Source organism: Haemaphysalis longicornis, unplaced genomic scaffold (assembly GCF_048455015.1).
Source record: "Haemaphysalis longicornis isolate Haplotype H1 unplaced genomic scaffold, Haemaphysalis longicornis Haplotype H1 scaffold_6, whole genome shotgun sequence".
Classification (NCBI taxonomy): domain Eukaryota; kingdom Metazoa; phylum Arthropoda; class Arachnida; order Ixodida; family Ixodidae; genus Haemaphysalis; species Haemaphysalis longicornis.
In genome coordinates, this window is record NW_027526407.1 from 43,087,948 (window position 1) to 43,106,640 (window position 18,693).

General features: G+C 46.5%; 1 protein-coding gene across 1 annotated transcript in view; it reads left to right on the forward strand.

Annotated features, from left to right (window-relative positions):
• Positions 1-13,207, forward strand: part of Amon (prohormone processing protease amontillado) — a 227,402-nt gene extending 214,195 nt beyond the window's left edge. The window contains exon 13 of the mRNA XM_077674113.1: positions 1,747-13,207. Within this exon, the coding sequence (XP_077530239.1) occupies positions 1,747-2,083 (337 nt within the window). The 3' untranslated portion in view covers positions 2,084-13,207. The remainder of the gene's footprint in view (positions 1-1,746) is intronic.
• The last annotated feature ends 5,486 nt before the right edge of the window (positions 13,208-18,693 follow it).

Sequence of the window (18,693 nt, forward strand, 5' to 3'; positions counted from 1 at the left end):
GTGGAGAAGGAAGTTGACTAAGTGACAGGTCTACGCCATGGCCTTGACGTCGAATCCTTATAGCCTCTCCACACGACGCGATACGCTAGCACTGCAAGGTGAATACTCATCCTAGATTCGCTGTGGTAGTGAGTTATCTCGTTCGTCACCAGCTTTGGGACAGATCCGTCTGTGAGCTTCTATCGCACTTTGTAAACGTGGCTTCGGACAAGGCAGGTGTCAGTAGAGTTGTTAACTTATTCCCTTAATAACAGCCGCGCAGTGACCAGATGCTAAGTTTCTTCAACGCCCTTGATACAAGTGTGGCAAAGGCCATTTCAATCGCTGTTGAATCTGCCCATGGAAAACTTTTCAAACCTCGCTCGCACTAAAGAAATGTTCCCAGCAGCTAACCGTGAGACTCAATTCTCACGTAAATCAGTAGCGTGCAAGTAACTTTGTACATCATGCCTTACTCCTCGTTTTGCGATCCATCATCAAAAAGCTCAATTACCGTCGGCTCAATCCTAATTACGATCGCCCATGTACCACAATTGTATAATGCTTCTGTTGCACTGCCAGTTTCGCTCGTCTAGGGTGCCTTTCAGCTGCCTCGTCATTCTCGCTCACTCCGCCAGTCTGGCTGGTCCTAAGCGGTTTCTGCTAAAGGTACAAAAGAGACCCATAATGCATTGAGTTTCGCTTCATTCAAATAACGTTGAAAACAACGATTCCTGTCCCGGACACATGTGGTACCTTCCTGTGCTAATTAGTGGTAACTTTCTAAAGCGAAAGCTTTATTAGTGGGACCGATGGCGCCCTCCCGAAAAACAAGTGTATTTCGAAAAACTCTGATAAGATCTCTGAACACACGGCGCGTGCGTGAAAGCGGGCTTCCATTGGTTCAAAACGGTTTCAAAACGGTACTGGAAAATCGTTTAAAAGGAACGGTTCGATATAAGACAATACACGCATCGATCACGAAGAAGGAGTACAATAGTATACCTTTATCTCATAAACCACTTATCGGTATACATTTAAATCGTTCGTAGATGTCTTTACTTCGAGGGCGAAAATCGTCGCACATGGGTTCGTTCTTCGTTTGCGATTTGGGTCTTTGGGTGTTTGACGATCGATTGGACGCACTTTCAGCGAAGGTTTTGACGCACTTTTAGCGAAGTTTTTGACGCACTTTCAGCGAAGTTTTTGACGCACTTTCAGTGAAGTTTTTGACGCATTTTTAGCGAAGTTTTTTGACAAACTTTCAGCGAAGGTGTGACGCACTTTTAGCGAAGTTTTTGACGCACTTTCAGCGAAGGTTTTGACGCACTTTTAGCGAAGTTTTTGACGCACTTCTGACGCAGGTTTGATGCGAAAAAGCTTTCGCGCTTCGCTCAACTTTCTTTAGGAAGGGACGGTAAACTTAGTCTGTTGAATTGAAACGGAACCGTCTGCGTAACAGAGCAGACTATGACGTGCACTCGAAAAGTAAGTGGCTGCCGAGCGTTGAAAGTGAAGGTGTGACAGCCGCGTTAGGCTATGTACAGACTACCGACGCAAAAGCCATATCGTGTGCTGTGGACGCAAAAAAAACGGGGTTTCACGCAGTTCGGTTGGCTGAGACGTGAAATGACGTCGTTATTTAAAGATATTACGACAGTTGCGACAGTCTGTCCCGGCCTTACTATCACAAGTGCTAAACGCTTCCCCTCACGTTTTCGGTCACAGTGTCGCTGACCATGACGCGCGCGCCTCTCTCACCGACAGGTCCATGATCCTCAGCCGGCGTCCCAACGACGACGACCGGCACGACGGCTTCACCAAGTGGCCCTTCATGACCACCCACACCTGGGGTGAGAACCCGAGGGGACGGTGGACCCTGGAGGCCCACATCGACCGCGGCAACAAGGACACGTCCTCGTCCGGACAAGACGGCGAGGCCCGGGGCTTCCTCAAGGAGTGGACGCTCATGATCCACGGCACTCGAGACCCGCCATACGTCGACCTGCCGGCGCACGACCACAACTCCAAGCTGGCCATCGTCAAGAAGGCGCACGAGTCCACGCGCAGGGGAGGCCCCGTAGTCAAGGCGACGAGGCCCTGAGCTGGAAGGGGAGCCCCCGGAACACGAACAACGCGTACTCTGCACACAGGAGCGAAGAACCGGAAGTCTGGATGGCGAGAACCTGGCGGTCTACGTGGTTTTGTTATACCGAGTTCCGTTTTTGTTGGCTGCTAAATGAGAGCACAAGTGAGCGCTTCGTCGAAAATATACCGCCGAGTTCGCATTCCGCCTAAGCAAACTAGACCTGCGCAGCGTTTCTTGCCGAAAACAAAATCCGTACCGTAAACCTTAGGCTGTGTTCAGACTACCGACGCAAAAGCCATGGATATCGTGATCGATGGACGTAAAAAAACGACGTGTCACACAGTTCAGTTGACTGAGACGTGAAATGACGTCATTTTTTAAAGTTAGTAAACAGTTGCGGCAACAGTCTGAACCCGGCCTTACATAATCAGCGAGTTCTGTTATCCCAGCAACGACATCGAGCGCAGTAGACCCTATAGTTTTGACAAGGTCTTGACAAGTGCTCGGCCGACCGCATAAATATTCCTGAACTCACGCTATCTTGCCCTAAGGCATGCTCTTTGCGATACCTGACCGCACAAAAAGTTGTCCAACCCATTTCCGCTCCTTGTTGCTACAGTTGTTCCGTTGTGGCTCTCGGCACAGAAGAATTTCTGAGTACTGAATTACAACCAGTGCGCATGCGCGAACCTTCATCTAAATTATTTGCGCATGCGCAGAGGCGACCCATTGTTCGGATGAGCCGTACCAGCCTAAGATAAGCAGAGTGCTACTAGCACGTTTCAGCTCAGTATCTTTGAGCCCCACTTGTAAGCTTAGGAGAGAGAAGCAGCGACTGGGCGTGCGCCGAACGATCTGGTACATTCCGCGCATGCGCAGTTACTCTTCCTCTCCACTGTGGCGAGACTCGTGGTGAAGCCCAGCTCACACTCCTGCTTTCACCCACTCAGCCCCAGGCAAAAGGCGCGCAAAAGCCCTTAGCCGAGGGAGTGTAACAACTTCATGTTGACTTTAAGTTGCGATCATTGGGCAGGACAACAAACATTACGAAATTGTGCAACTATAGGTGGCCAACACCCAAAGGGGGAGAAAAACGTCAGTGTACAAGCACTTATATAGTCTACAAACCTCTCCAACGTCTTTGTCCTGAGAGCAGCCGTGTTATCAGCGAACTGGGCTAACGGCGCTATTATTGGCGCAGTCGACAGGACTTTCTAACTGCGCATGCGCGAAACGGCGCACAAAATGTCAGGATGTTAAAAAAGTACATTAAGGGATGAAAAGGTTTACACAATAAGCCGTCACGGGAAAGTAGAGATGCCTTATCTTCATTTTATTGCCATCTTGCACCAAATTTGCTCGTTTTCATTAAACGTTTATTTTTCTCTCTATTGGTGGTCGGAACGAGCGTTGTGTTAACGGCAACAGCATGCCCTGCGTTGTTTTCAACGTCAAGATCCCAACAAGATATAAAAATGGGGTTTTCGCTTATTTCTATTGTGTGCTGGTCCTAGGATGCCTCATGGCTTCAGTTATGAGGTGTAACCAGTGTAATGGTCGGTAGTGAACACCTCACGTGGCGAGTAGAACCATTCCCGTTGGCTCGCACAATTTAGCTGACCACAGCTTAACTAAGACCCGATAAAACAACCAGCAAAATTCAGTTCTCCTACCAAACGACCTTGAATTCGAAGGTCATTTAAATCGTAGCAGACGACTGTGTTCCATTGAATGCAGCATGTCAGTAGCATTGGTGTCACTGTCGCATAAGGAGATGACCTGATAAAAAAACCAGCAAAATCTAAAGCTGTTACGAAACTACTACGAATTCTAAGGTCATTAAAATTGTAGCAGACGATTTTACCATTTTATACAGCATGGTAGTAGCACCGATGGGGCGGTCTTATATGGAGATAGCGGGACTGCTTTTTTTTCTTGACTACACCTTTGTGTCGCCACTAATTCTGGACTACCACTCTGGTCTCCAAGCACGGAGTAGAAAAAGAGAAATATTAATTTATTGGAGAAGTTAGCTCCAACTAAAAACTGAGCTGGCTACTTCAAACACATGAGTTATAAAAAGGTGTAGTGACCGCTAGCTTCGTTAGGTGACGAAGGGACAGTGCGCTATCTAGATTTACCACTTGGCCACGACCGACCTGGTTATGGCATCCATGAACGGCTGCAGTCTTACCCAAGACGTAGGCCTACGTAGCAGCGAGGGAAACAGTTCTGAGCTCCGTAAAACATCAAAATCCCTTCCAAGACTTTCCCTCCCCGAATGTCCGTTTGGGAACGAGCCCTCACTTCGCTTTCCTCACTCGTAAAGCGCGTAGCACAGGGGGCTGATCTTTTAGATGAGCCCTAAATAGGCTCCGAGTTTGGCCGATGTTGGACTCCGCCAATGCCACTGTAGGGGCACTTCTTAGCTGTCTAGTGGGAAAATAAGGGCACGCGGCATCAAAATGTCGGGGATTTACTCAAGTGTAAGGTAAGATCTCGAAGAGTACAGTCGAGAAACAGAGAACATTCGGCCAATTTCGCCATTGCCTCCCCGGCGATCAACCGCCTCTCTGTTCGAGGCTTGGGAGAAATACGTTTTTATTCCAACTGTATCCGCGTAATTAGCTCTGGTCATTGCCATTCAGCATCATCGGCGTTGTAAGATTCCATATCTGCTCTTTAAATTTGCATGGTTCTCAAGTTCCCACTTTCAGGTCTCCCACTGATTGACTTTAGGTCTTTCGGCAGGATCTCGCGTTGCCTCTTCTAGAACCGAATACATGTTGTGCAGAAACTTCTCAGGTCGCGACCAGCGTTATCACGCAAAAAAATTGAGCTGAGGGACTTTTCGTGAATTCGTGCACACGCTCACGTAATATTAAGCAATTGATAAGATAAATGCTAAACTTACCGACGAACGCCACGATAATAGCAGACCGCGCCGTTGGGCAGCTCCTCTAACAGCTCTTAACCATTGCTTCAGATCGACTTATCGACTTACAGCACGTAGCAAGAACAATATAGGAGGGGAAGCGAGACTTCCTAACGCTGCCAGATAATCTGCCGCGAGTGAAGAAACTGCGGTGCTGCCGCTTTCGGCATTGCACTGCACAGCCACGGAAAGAAGTGCGGCCGCTATCATTTCTTCCGTCAGGTGCCGCTACCCTCTCCTTCAGCGTCGCAGCGACGAAGCTTTGCAGCCCGCCTTGGTTTTCGTTGGGACGTTATCTGGTCGTTCGCCCGCGCTTATCGCGATGGGCCGTTTCGCCTCCTATATATTCTTGCTCCGTGACTTACAGTTAGGAAGTGACTCGTCTCGGCTGATTTTCGATGAGAAGATGCCGAAGCGTTTTTTTTTTTATATCTCGTTGGGGAAATACAGCCCCGAAGGTTCTGTCAGACGTGTGCGACGCTGTCGTGTCCGACTTCTGCCTCATAAGGAGGCGAATGGCTTATCGCTTCTTATCTCGGCTCCTTCTTAATCGCAGTGCCCTTTTCATTTAATCGATACTCTCGCCAGCTCCGTTGGCTGGGCGTATTATTGTCCAGGGGCGGTATTCTCGTAACTGTCCCTTTTAAAAACGTCCCTTTTGCGTCCCTTTCATCGTGACGTACTTCCGGTTAAGCAGTGGGCCTTTAATTCAAATACCGTAACTGTTCTTGCAAACGCATTTTAAAGAACTAAAACCGTATCAGAGTATATTTTATGTGTTTATTGTTCCGCGAGCGAATCAACAATAAGGCGACGAAAAATCGTCTGCTCCAAATCGTCTGCTCCGAGTAGCCACGGCTCATAGCTTCGCCGTGCTTGCATGGCGTCACATCCGGGTGTACGCTTGTAGCCAATCAGGGCTCGCTCAAAAGGGACAGTTTTGAAAGGGACACAAAAGGGACAAAACACGGGAATACCGCCCCAGAACTTAATCGGTCGTCACAAAATGCACTTAGTTGCCGCTTTAGGGAAAGAGGACTTAAAGCAAGTGCCCCTCCTAGAACTTTAAGTGCCGTGTCCTTGAGCCGAGAGAAAGAACACGATAGTCATGACATATCTGTGCCATTTGTTTCATAGATCGAAGTATGGTCTTTTTTATTATTGTTACTTACTGTCTGTCTATTACAAATTTTTGAACGAGCGTTGCACTAAAAATTGAACCTAATGTGGACGGCCTGGGAGAAGCTGTCAAGCCAGATGGATGACTCTAAAACAAAAAGGAGAGGGCGATGATAAAGAAACACATATACTCACCCCTGTTAAGATAACTTACATCATATTCGGCGCTGTGGTTTGTTTATCTTGTAAAGCGATGAGAGGTTGAAGTCTTGCTCTTCTTGTATCTTTTTTTCACCCACTTTTGAATGAAAATGTTTTTTATTGTTCGAGTCAACTCGAACTCGAGTTGACTCGAGTTCGAACTCGAACTCAGAGTTCGAACTCGAACTCGAGTCAACAGCCAACTCGATACCATTGTGGGCTTGTTGTTTTTTATAATACTCCACACAATAAACCGTACTGTTTGACAAGGCAAAGTAGTTTCATACAGGACTACGACAGTTTTTCGTTATAACGCTTTTTGTACGCTCTATAGGTACCATACCACATGCAGCCAAAAATGGCTTGCTAGAGCACAATAAGACGAAATGGCTTAAGTAACTAAAGAAAGCACATAATTAAAACTGCGCTTTTTCGGAACCTCTAAAGCCAGAATTGTAGCAGAACCGTCGATTTTTTTTTCTTTTTTTAATTGCTGGAAGTCATTGTTTAAAAAACACCGTCTCATCTTATTTTGTCCGACAGATATTTTGACATTATCTCGAATAATGCCTGAACGAAGGCTTGACGCCGTTAAACACACTTTTCGCTTGAACTGGTGTCGTTAACTTTACGCGAGTTCAAACGCATGGTTTGCCTACCATGTTCGATATTGTTTTAGCTCATTTATGGGATCGTTCGAACGCCTCGGGTGTTACTGACTACAAACCTCCTAGTCGGGTTAGCTTTATATAGTTAGTCGTTTTGCAAATTTTAAGACTAATGGAAAAATATAAAGAGGACGTTACCGTTATGTCTGTGTGCTTCATTGGATAATTATATGAAATGCCAATGTCCATGACACGTGAGAAATTGGAATAAAGTAAATATACTCCGCACTTACAAATAGCGCGTTATTCATTGTCTGTACAATAATAACATCAAAATGTAGAAGAAACTCTCAAATTAAGTAGTGTTTGTTGTCCAAGAGCACCTCAGCAATCACCTTTTTGGTTTGCAAGCGTAGAAAAAGCAGTCATCTGCTGCTTACAACAGGATATATTTTTGTGCGCATGACCTGACGCTCCCCATTCCGAGTGGCACTAGGTTTACACTAGGTTTGCAATGGATTTACACTGTGTTTAAAGTGCTCGTTGCTCGTTTGCTGTTCTAAAGGCTGTGATGTAGCGCGAAAAACGCGCAATATATACCGAGGCTCTTTTACGACCCACGTTGGTGGTTGAAAGTATTATAAAGTTTGTTTATTGTTGTGCTAACGTTAGAGATTTATATCCCCGCCGGGATGACGACAGCGAGCTTTGTGAGTGTCGGGCGCAAACCCGTTCACGGAATCGTTTCAGCAGTTGGTGTCACCATCAACATTGCGCTCTCAGCGACGTTTACAGAAAATGTTCACTACTTCTATCCCCCACAGTATTAAAACTGTTCTCTTCTTTGCGACGACTACACCAACTACACGTTTAACTTTTACGAGATGTCGCTTGCGAGAGCTGTATTTGAGACTGTAGTGCGTTCTATTTTTATAGGCTTCTTTCATTCGTCTCGTTTGGCTCGTAACTTTACCTGGCGCTCTTACTATACTCGCTCACAAACAGTTCTCTGGCTCGTTCTAAAACGACTTGGTTTAAGGTAGTCGTTAAAAAAACTGGTTGAAATGGCCTAAACACAAAGCCTTCGCTATAAGGGCTCACATCCACTGAAATTACAAACATCATATCATTTAGGTTGTTACACTAAGTAGCTAAGGTACAACGGACAGCTCAAACATGTGAGTACAATTCAAAAGTAATCAGTGCTAAAGTGAGCGAAATGATATCCGGAGCCAAGACAAGCCAGGCCAAGACAAGCCAAGCAGTGGCTTCAAAAAATCTTTCCACGTGATGCAGAATGTTTTCGGAATGATTACTTTGTTTATTTCGCCCCACCAACGGTGTCCTCATGCGGGCTAACTAAAAGCAAACCGTGTGAACACGTGTCAACAAACTACGCACAATAAAGTCACTTTGTTCCCTCAAGCAGCGAACGTGTTCGTGGCGGCTAAATTCTGCTAACGGCTCCTACTCGAGCGCCCTCGTCGACTGGGTCAACTCGTCTTTCACAAACAGAAGACAAACACAAAATTATGCGCCAGCAGCTTTGTAAACTTGAAAGCTGGCGTCCGCTGAAACTGACTCTCTCGTTTCACAGCTCTGCGATGCTTCAACCGTCGCGCCGAAATTCGATCTTTCTCTGCACACACGCACACGGCGTGGGACAAAAGCATGTCTGTTGTGCCCGCTCGCGTCCTATGAAACAAAAGAACGGGCGGCTTTCGGCGAATAGCACGTCAAAACACGCCACAGAGGTACGCCGAGGTCACGGAGAGAATGCAGCAGCGTGCAGACGATCTTGTTACCAGAACCACGGCGCAGTGGCTAGAGCTATCGTCTGCCGCACACCGCTTCTGAAAGCGGTAGACAATATGTAAAAGAAGAAAAATAACGCCGTGCGAACGGGGTAAAAGCGCGGGAAAGTTGAACCATGGTGTCGGACATCCCTTTCATGTAGCTTTATCGCCTCGGCGTTGTTTGTACGTCGTCTGCTAGCCGTCTGTATACCTCGCACGTGTTCGAACACGCTGAAATGAAAGCCGTGCCGCAACTTGACAACTACCGCCGCCATTATGTGCTCGGCACGACGGCTTCTAACGGCCTTACACGCTACTCCATTATCCGTTTAATTCTCGCGAACAGCGTCTTCTCGGGTTCTCTGTAATGTCTTTCTCCAACTCCTCTTCAAAGAAACAGCCCATTTTTCTACCGCCTATCAATTCGTGCTCTTTTCCGCAGTTGTATCCTTGAGGTTTCCTTCTTTTTTTTTTCACACAACAATATGAATGACACCGGTCCATAAAGTACACCACGCAAGCGCTGGTAAGAAGGAAAAGAACGTGTCATCCGAGTTACGCAGCATAAAAGAGCCAGTTGATTTGTAGAGTATAGAGTAGGTATGACGTCTTAGCAAGAACAGTTCAGCGTCGTTTGCGCGTGCCTGCTTGCCAGCGCCGCTCGTTTTTGAGCTGGTTCTGCAAATATGCCGCTCACTCTCGCTTACAGCCGTAGCAAGATAGCAACAAGCCGTAACAAGCTGTTTACCCAGGCTCGTTTTGTCGGTGTTTTTGCTAAAGCCAGCTCATCACGGCTAGCCGCCCAGCTGAAAATATTTTTTTTTCTAGCTGGATCATTGAGCCCGATATTCTTCTAGCTACCTAGAAATAGGCAGACTTTCTAGCTAGAAATTAAGTTTCTAGCTCCTTTCTAGCTGGATTGAGATTTTCTTCCTGCTGGCAGCTATTACTTCCAGCTAGCATTGTTCAGTCCAGCGGGAAGAAAAGAAATCCTACAAGATGAAAATAATCGTCTCTAGCTAGAATAAAAATTTCTCTAGTTGGAAGCTGTCGATTCCAACTAGAATCTATAAATCTAGTCAGAAATAAAGCTGGAAATTATGACTTCTTGCTAGAAATGCTCTTACCATTTTCGAGGCGGCGTTTCCTTGCTTAACGGGCCACCGTTGTGAAGAGTGAACCAAGAGCTTGAAGTGTCATATAATTGTCGCGTAAAAGACGACGGGGAGCTGTTGACGTCTGTTGCCGTTCCGCACACAGATGGTGTGCGAACTGCGAACCTTAACAGTCCACTATTCTGCTTAAACTTGTGCGAAGAGACCCTTCAGGCATTCTTGTTGAGCTCGAGTGAACATTTCTCCGACGAAGCGATGCAACTAGTGATTTAGTGAACTCCAAGGACAGAAGAGTGAGATTATCTACGTCTCCGTTGTATACAATGGTGTACCCTTATACATATATCAAAACGCCGTACCTCCTTCCTGAATGAGTAGTATATAGCAAACCTTCGTTATAACGAATTCCTCGGAACGCAGAGATGGCTTCGTTATAAGCGATACTTTGTTAAAGCGGAAATCACTTGCTCTCAAAGCTCTGCTGTGGGGACCATGGAAAGCTTCGAATAAAGCCATATTTCGGATAAAGAGATTTCGTTATAATGAGGATTTAGCGTGGTAAAGACGACGGAAATATGGTAAAAACAGCCAATCTCATTGGCTGACTCTTGCTCTTACGCGGGCATCGTACGTTGCATGGCGCGTTGCTTCGCCGTGTAGGCTGTACCATAAACCTTCCAAAGCGTACGAGAGTTAGAGTAGGCCTAACCCCCCGCATATACCAGCTCTCTGTACATAGATCCTCCTCCGATGTGTCACACCGCCCTCTCGACTCAAGCAAAGTCTTGTCGTAATGAAAAACGCACAAAAAAATTATAAAACGCAACCACCCCTTTTCTTATGCATCTTGGCCAAGCTTGCCTCCCCATGCAGCTTGATATACAGATGTCCTGTGCTCGTTCTGGTGTGCCCCTTACCACAGCCTGTGCTCAATCACGATTCTGGAGCCGAGTGAGTTGATGTGACGGCTGGAACTTGTTCACTTTTGTCGCCCTTGATGACGAACCAGTTCAAGGATAGATCAGTCCTTTTTTTTTAAGTCGAAGCGAATGTTTCTGGCGTTTCCTGCTGTGGAGAATGCTTATATGTATGTTATCACTGTTTATACTTTGCACTTTGTATTATGTGGGCTCTCGGCTTTTGATAGTTGGTGGGAGTACATAGTGGCTGAGATAAATACAATTGCCTTTATCAGACTGCTTTTCTCGTTTGAAATCCGTGATACGGTCCACCCTAGTGGTCACTCGTACTGATCTTCCCATTAATACTGATCACACTACTGGCCACCCTGCTAGAACTTGGCAGAGTGATTTGTCTGGTAGGGTTGTTTTTAAAGCCCATTTTTTGGAATATTTATGCTATAGTATGTTCGGTTGGCTAGTGTATTCACTGCAGTAGCATTTTCGAATTAAGAGATACCGACCCGAAACGCTTTAGATTAACCGTGGGGCCTTGCTTTTTATACGAATGGATCTGCAATTTCTGAAAAGCAGGTTTAAGTTTCATCTTTCTTACTTAACCAGTTCGGGGTGACTTCTTTGTTAACAGAAAATGCTGTTTAAAAAAAAAGATAGCTTGTATAAAGGCGTGTGTTCTGTTTCGTTTGACGTCTTCTAGTGCGGTATTGAGGTCTAGTAGCCCGAACTCGAAAAAAAAAAAGAACTAGTGAAAAGGCATGTTTAGCTATGATTACCCCATAGTCCAGAAAAGCGGCCCGTTCAATCGTTGTGGTAACGTGATACTTTACTCTCGCATGAAAGGTGTCTATGTTTTACAATTTCCTCGTCGTTAGCTATAATTATTAAATTCAGACGCATCTTTCTACTAAACGTCAATTTTTGCCGTACGTAAGCTGTTTCGTTCAAATTACCCGCCAACTTCATTCTCCGCCTTTGCCGTTGCCACCCCGCATTTTCTGGTCTTTATTTTCCGCAGTGCCAGTATCCTAGAGCTTTGACAACGTGTTAAGAGCATTTCTTATACTTCACCTCACAAGCTGCTTGCAGCACCGTGAAAGCGACGAAGCGTGCTACGGCTGTGCAGCTCCATGTAGTGATCTAATTGCACATTTTGTTCCTTGATTTCACCCCTACATTATGCATTTCGTGCGTGTTTGCGTAATTTAAAACCCACCAGGAGTCCTTAATCTCGGTTGTTTCAAGCTCTTCATCTTCAGTATGAAATTTGTTGTTTTACTGCCCGCATAGGGAAAAAAAGTAACTAGCGCGGCACTTTTTCCCTAGGCGGAAAGGAAACACAATTTTCATTTTAAAATAAAGCCAAAGAACATTATTAAAAATACTGCACTAAGGAATCCCGGTGGGTCTCACATTGCATCAATATGCACAACAATGCGTAATTTAGTTATGGAATAAAGGAACAGAGCGTACATTGAGAGGGAATCCCGCTGCCCGCTTCGTAGCTTTCAACGTGCGTGCTGCGGCTGCGTCCTTGCGCAGCGCAATTTAGTGCTCTAATTGCAGGTTGTGTTCCTTGATTTCGTCACTACATTATGCATTTTGTGCGTGTTTGCGTAATTTAAAACCCACCAGGAGTCCTTAATGTCGGTTGTTTCATTCTCTTCAGCGATAGTATGAAATTTCTTGTTTTACTGCCATCATAGGAAAAAAAGTACCTAGCGCGGCACTTTCTCCCTAGGCGGAAAGGAAACACAATTTGCATTTTAAAATGAAGCCAAAGGACATTAAAAATACTGCACTAAGGACTCCCGGTGGGTCTGACATTGCGTCAATATGCACAACAATGCGTAATTTAGTGATGGAATCAAGGAACGGAACGCACAGCGAGAGCGCTATATTCAGCTGCGCAAGGGCATCGCGCTGCCCGCTTCGTAGCGTTCAACGTGCTACAAACAGCTTGTGAAATGAAGTACGGGGGAAGCAGGTAGCGGGAAAGAAAGGTTAGACAAATACCTAGGCAGTCTGACGTTGGCAAACTATTTTCTAAGCCACCCTCGCTTTACAAGAGTTGCGCGAGCTTGTAAGCAGTTAACCTCACGAGACTACTTTTACGTACGGAACGGCTGTGTTGACCGGTGGGCGCAGACCTTGCGCTGTCGTGGCCATTATGAATGATGCCCCCGACTCCCACGAACGAAACCGATCGAAACCAACAGCGAAAGTTTCGCTTTGACGAGTCCTTCCTGTTTGGACTGACGCACAGCGAACTTGACTGTAGCGATGCTTCTGGAACGGGACTCCGAAACGGCATAGCCGTTGGGTAAATAGAAAACTGTTGGGACTCCACGTAACGAACTCAAGAAGAAAAAAAAACACGTCTCGTGTCACGCGTATCACGCTGTTGTAAGATATTGTTGGACTGTATAATAAATTCTATTGTACCTCTGTGCGCTTATCAAGTTCGTTCGAGTGTGTACGTATGTGCATTCAGATATCGCTGTGTACATCACACTGGCTAGTGAAAAAAACATGCTGCTCGCGAGAGCTTGCACCGTTCTATAGCACATACGAATGTGTGGACGGTTAGTCGTATTTTTAGTGTGTTTGTTGGCCTTACTGAAACATTTTAAACTGAAATTCCGTTCGCTCACACTGCAATAGAATTTAGTTACATTTCACCCCGGCAATAATTGTGTGACGTCACATGTCAATAATAGCGGGGAGAAAAACACAAGATAGCGGGAGAATCGAGGGGCCTTCTTATATACTTTACAGCCATTGTGGGACACAGCCGAATTTCACAACGACGTCTAAGGACAAAAAAATTCTAGAATACACTAGACCCGTGTTGTAATAATATCGCTTTATTGGGATTCAATTCCATTCAATTCAACCTATTTCTGCCAGACGATGTTTACAGTCATATTACGTTCAAAATACAACAGGAAAATGCGCACGGCTGCCAAGGTAATGTAATTAGTGAGGCAAGATGCGGCTACCTGACGCCTGCATGGACCCAAAGTTTTGTTGGCCCACACCCCAGTTCACAGGAATAAATCCTACCCGTTTTTAACGGAATGTCTTTATAACGAAGTCAGTTTCTTGTAACCAGGATTTTGTTATAGCGAGAGTTCACCATTTATAAACAGCATATTCAACGCTAATTGTTTAACGCACTTCTCTTTCTCCGTCTAATTTCGTGGGTGCAGTGACTGCGGCGATGCATTTTGAACCATCTACTTCGACAGCAGTCATGAAGCATGGTACCGTACGTATTCGATTATAAGGCGGTCACGATTATAAGGCGAGAGTGCAGTTTAGAGAGTGAAAAAAATCGTATATATGTATACTTAGCTTCGAATATAAGACGTATAGTATGACTTTGAGATCACGAATTTTGTGGGAAAAAACCTCGCCTTATATTCAAATAAATACGGTACGTCGCCCACGGAAAGATGGCGGTGCTGAAGAACGGTGGTACCGGCGGAACGCGGTGTTCGGTTGCCATATACATTCGGCAATTGAACGCCGACGCTTTCTCATTCACTAGATCATAAGGAGTTCTTAGGTGTCCTAACAATTTTTGTTCGTTTGTTTCAACGTGGTTCTCGGCTTAAACGTGCGGTGAAGAGGGTTTTCAGATGGAGGAGCTAGAGGACATGACGATGAAGGTAAAAACAAAACGGTTCCCTGAAGCGCATCCTTAGCGATTTTCATTTGTTTATTCGCCGTGGCTTTAACACCTTGTCGAACTTTGAAGAACCGCTTAAAGGTGCCGTACGACTACGCACCAGGTTTCAAGCTTGACTTCCGGCCACGGTAGCCGCACTTTTGATGAAGACGGAATCCAAAAACAGGAAAATGAAAACAAACGTGCGTTTCGACAAAATACCGGCACACCCGTCAATGGCACACAGGAGGTAAAGATTTGTTGGCCATGCTCCATTGACCACACTCGCTTCATATTTCTGTTTGAGTTTCCTCAGGAGTCTCCACACACGGGCGTTTCTGTGCATCAGAAAAACGGCTGCCGCTACGACTTAGCAGCCCAATCGCCGCCCCGTAATTCAAGTTCTGCTGCGGCGCCAAATTTGAACTAGGAATTTGCATGAACTTCAACTACAATGCCCTAGCTGGAATAACGCCCAGCAACAAGCTATTTTAAGGGTGTGCGTGTGTATGCGGACGTGCGCGCGCATGACCGGCCCTTACGGGTTCATCAGCGGATTCCATACAGTTAATATTCCACGCACGCAATTCGCTTTCACTAGCTCGCCCAAGTCCCAACGCTTACGAACTCCGCCGAAAACGACCAAAACAAAACGCGTCGTCTTTCGTACACACGGAGGGAGCCTATTTTCATGCGTGGCATCTTTCTACTCGGAGATAACATTCTCGCCGACAGAACAGCAGAACAAGAAAAAAAGCGCTTTTCCTGCCCTATCTACGCCTGGGCGACCACTCGGCAAGGAGCACGCGGAGGCAAGTTTTACAGCTTTCGCGGCCTTGAACTGTCCGCGTCGGCACTGCAAGCCGCAGTACCAAAATACGAGGTGCAGACGACGCGGCAACGAGTCGAGCAGACGACAGAAAGCGTTGAGAATGCCCGGCCGCGAACGGCCATTCTGCCGAACGAGTTAAAAGGGGCGATTGCGTCAAAATTGAAGTTCTTTTTCAGTATGAGAAAACTAGCCGTTTATAGCTCACTTAGTTCCGTTCTAGCCACGAAGGATGTTTTAGTCGACAGAACGGTACGACGTCTAGGAACTCCAGCTGTCAACTAAATAAAGTTGCATTCTCTCTTCTTTCTATATAAGACGTAATTATTTCCTTTTAATTGCGATAGCATGCCTTATGGCGTAAAGACTACATTACAGGCACATGTGAACTCCCGTTTCGCGGAGAAACGCAAGGAGGGAGCAGCGGTGGGGTCCCTATATCCACCGATGGAGGTCAGGTGGTCCGCCAGGGTGGAGGACTGTGCCTCGAAGGTGTCGCGTTCTGACCTCTTCCAATGAGGGACACGTCCACAGCAGGCGTTCTGTATCAACATCAACATATGTATCAGTCTTCTGGGGAGGTCCGTTCCACACGGTGAGATCTTCTATGTTGGAGAAAATGTTCCTGGGCATCGATTGTCAGTAATGGCAATGGTCGTGGAACTATTCCTGGGTGGAAGGCACTATCCTCCGCAATGTGAGCGGGGAGCGTATTTCGCCGGACACATGAGAGCCGAAGAGGGCACGGGTATGTATCGTGTAAGCCATGAATATCCCTCGAGAGAGCACGGTTGTTATTTAATCGACGTAAATCACGTATGGCCGCCGTTGAGTCTATATACATTTGTGAAGTAGTACCTCAAGGGAGTTGAAGAGCAGGAGTTAGGGCTTGTAAGCCGTCCCGGATGGCTGTCAGCTCGGCCAGCATAAATGGCAGGGCGCCCCGTATTTCGTAGAAGCAAGTTTGACAGGCCTCTGGGTGCGGGGAACATTGTAGTGTTGTGGTCAGCACGTCGTCCTTGGCCCCAGCGTCGCGTTCACAAATGTCTGTACCACCTGGGCTTGAGATTCACCCCTCCAGTACTTGTGCGACCGCGAAAAGCGTGTCTGTATATCCGTCAGATCGATTGTGCAGTGGCGTTAGTGGCCTGTTGTCAGACCCCTGGTGGTATATATAGCCATAGTGGCCTGGTAACGGCGAAGGCTGGGGATGTGGGTAGTGAACGACCCATGTAGTTCGCTAACTTCGCTGCCTCAGCTACAACAGTGAGTTTGTGCATGGGGGCGGACCGACGCTGACGAACAAGCTCATCCAAGATGTTAACTTTAACTTCAGCCTGAAGAGCAGGGATCGGTGTTATCCTAGGGAGGCAGGTAACAGCGCGCATTGCGGCTCTGTTAATTGCCGCAAGTCGGCCCCACTCCGCCTGGTTCAGGTGTTGGAATTGGGCCTGGTAAACAAGCCGAGGCTGGAGTACTGACCGCACCAATAGACGGACCATTTTGGAGTAGGAGCCACCAGACTTTTGTGAGATGCGTCGGATGGGGTGGAGCATCTGTCCCGCTTTTTGGCGAGCGAAACGTAGCCACATAGACGCTGACCCAGACGTATTAATTTCTAAACGCAGCACACGAAGCCAAGTGGCAGTCCGTACAGGTCGGCCGCAGAGTCGCAATGCGATCAGAGACACCTCCATTCGACGACGGCCCCAAGCAATGGCCACAGGCAGAATAGCTAGCTGTCTTTTCGACGGCAAGTGTCAGTCCAGCATATTCAAATCATTTGTGCGTGTCAGACAAGGCTTGTTGTAGGCACGCGGTGTGCCAAGTCTGGTCTGAGTGTACAGTCCAAACCGTACCGCGTACATCAGAAAGTGCATATAACGCGAACTACACTAGAAGTAGACGTATTGGAGAGCATAAAATGAAATAGACTTCATACTATGCGATAACCCAGTTGTCCTGCAGGATGTGGAAGTGCTCGGGAGGGGGAGGTGTAGTGACCATGCACCATGTGGTAAGATCTCTAATTAGGCTAGATTTTAGGAGGAACAGTAACAAGCTCGTACGAAAGAAGCCGATCAATAAACCAACAGTTAGACGGAAAGTTGAACAATTCAGGATCGCGCTGCAGAACCGGTATTCAGCTCTAACCGAGGAAGCAGAGTTTGCGACACAGGAAGCCAGCGACAATCTTACATTATCATGGAGTACGCAGTAGAAGTCGGAGGTACGATAGTTATGCAGGATACTGGTAAACTTTCCCAGGAGGCGAAAGATCTAATTAGGCAACGGCAAAGCATGACGATCTCCACCCCAGCTGACGAAATTGAACTAGCGGAGCTTTCAAAGTTAATCAATAGACGTAAGACAACTGACATACGGAAGTATAATAGGGAGAGGGTCGAGCATGCTGCAATGAACGGAGGCAGCCTAAAAGCAGTGAAGAGGCGTCTAGGCATGGGGAAAATCATATGTATGCACTTAAGGACAAGCAAGGCAATGTCATCACAAATAGGGATAAAATAGGGATAAATAGGGATAAAGTAGCCGAGGAGTTCTATGGAGATATGTACAGTAGCCGCGACGTCCAGGATAATACCGAACGAGGAAGTAGTTCAGAGGAGATAGACATCTCCCACCAGTAACGACCTAAGAAGTAAGGAAGGCTTTGAAAGAAATGAAAGGGGCAAAGCACCTGGTGAGGATCAGATAACAGCAGACCTCTTGAAGGATGGAGGGGAAATTTCACTAGTAAAACTGGCAAACCTGTACACGTAATGCCTAATGACAGCGAGTGTACCGGAATCTTAGAAGAACACGAACGTCATCATTATTCATAAGAAAGGATTTATGAAGGACTTGAAAAATTACAGGCCGATCAGCTTACTGTCAGTCGTCTACAAGGTAATTACCAAGGTAATCGCAAACATAACTTCTGCCACCTTAGATTTCAGTCAATCTAATCAACAAGCAGGGCTTCGTAAAGGCTATTCAACAATGGACCATATTCACACGATCAGTCATGAGTGATAGGCAAGTGCGCGGGGTATGCTCAGCCCCTATATATAGCCTTCATAGATTATGACAAAGCATTTGACTCGGTCGAAACCTCAGCAGTCAATCAGGCATTGCAGAATCGGGGTGTAGAAGAACATTACGTTAGAATAATAGAGGATATCTACAATGTGTCCACAGCTACCATCGTCTTCGATAGGGAGAGGCGTCAGACAAGGAAACCCAATCTCTCCAATGTTATTCACAGCATGTTTACAAGAGGTTTTCAGGACATCGGATTGGGAACAGGTGGGTCTAAAAGCGTCATAGCTTCTGAAAGGGTTAACCCTTGCAGACGCTATGCACACAAGGGTTAATGAGAACACCTGAGCAACCTCAGATTTGCTGATGACGTTGCCTTGCTAAGTAACTCGG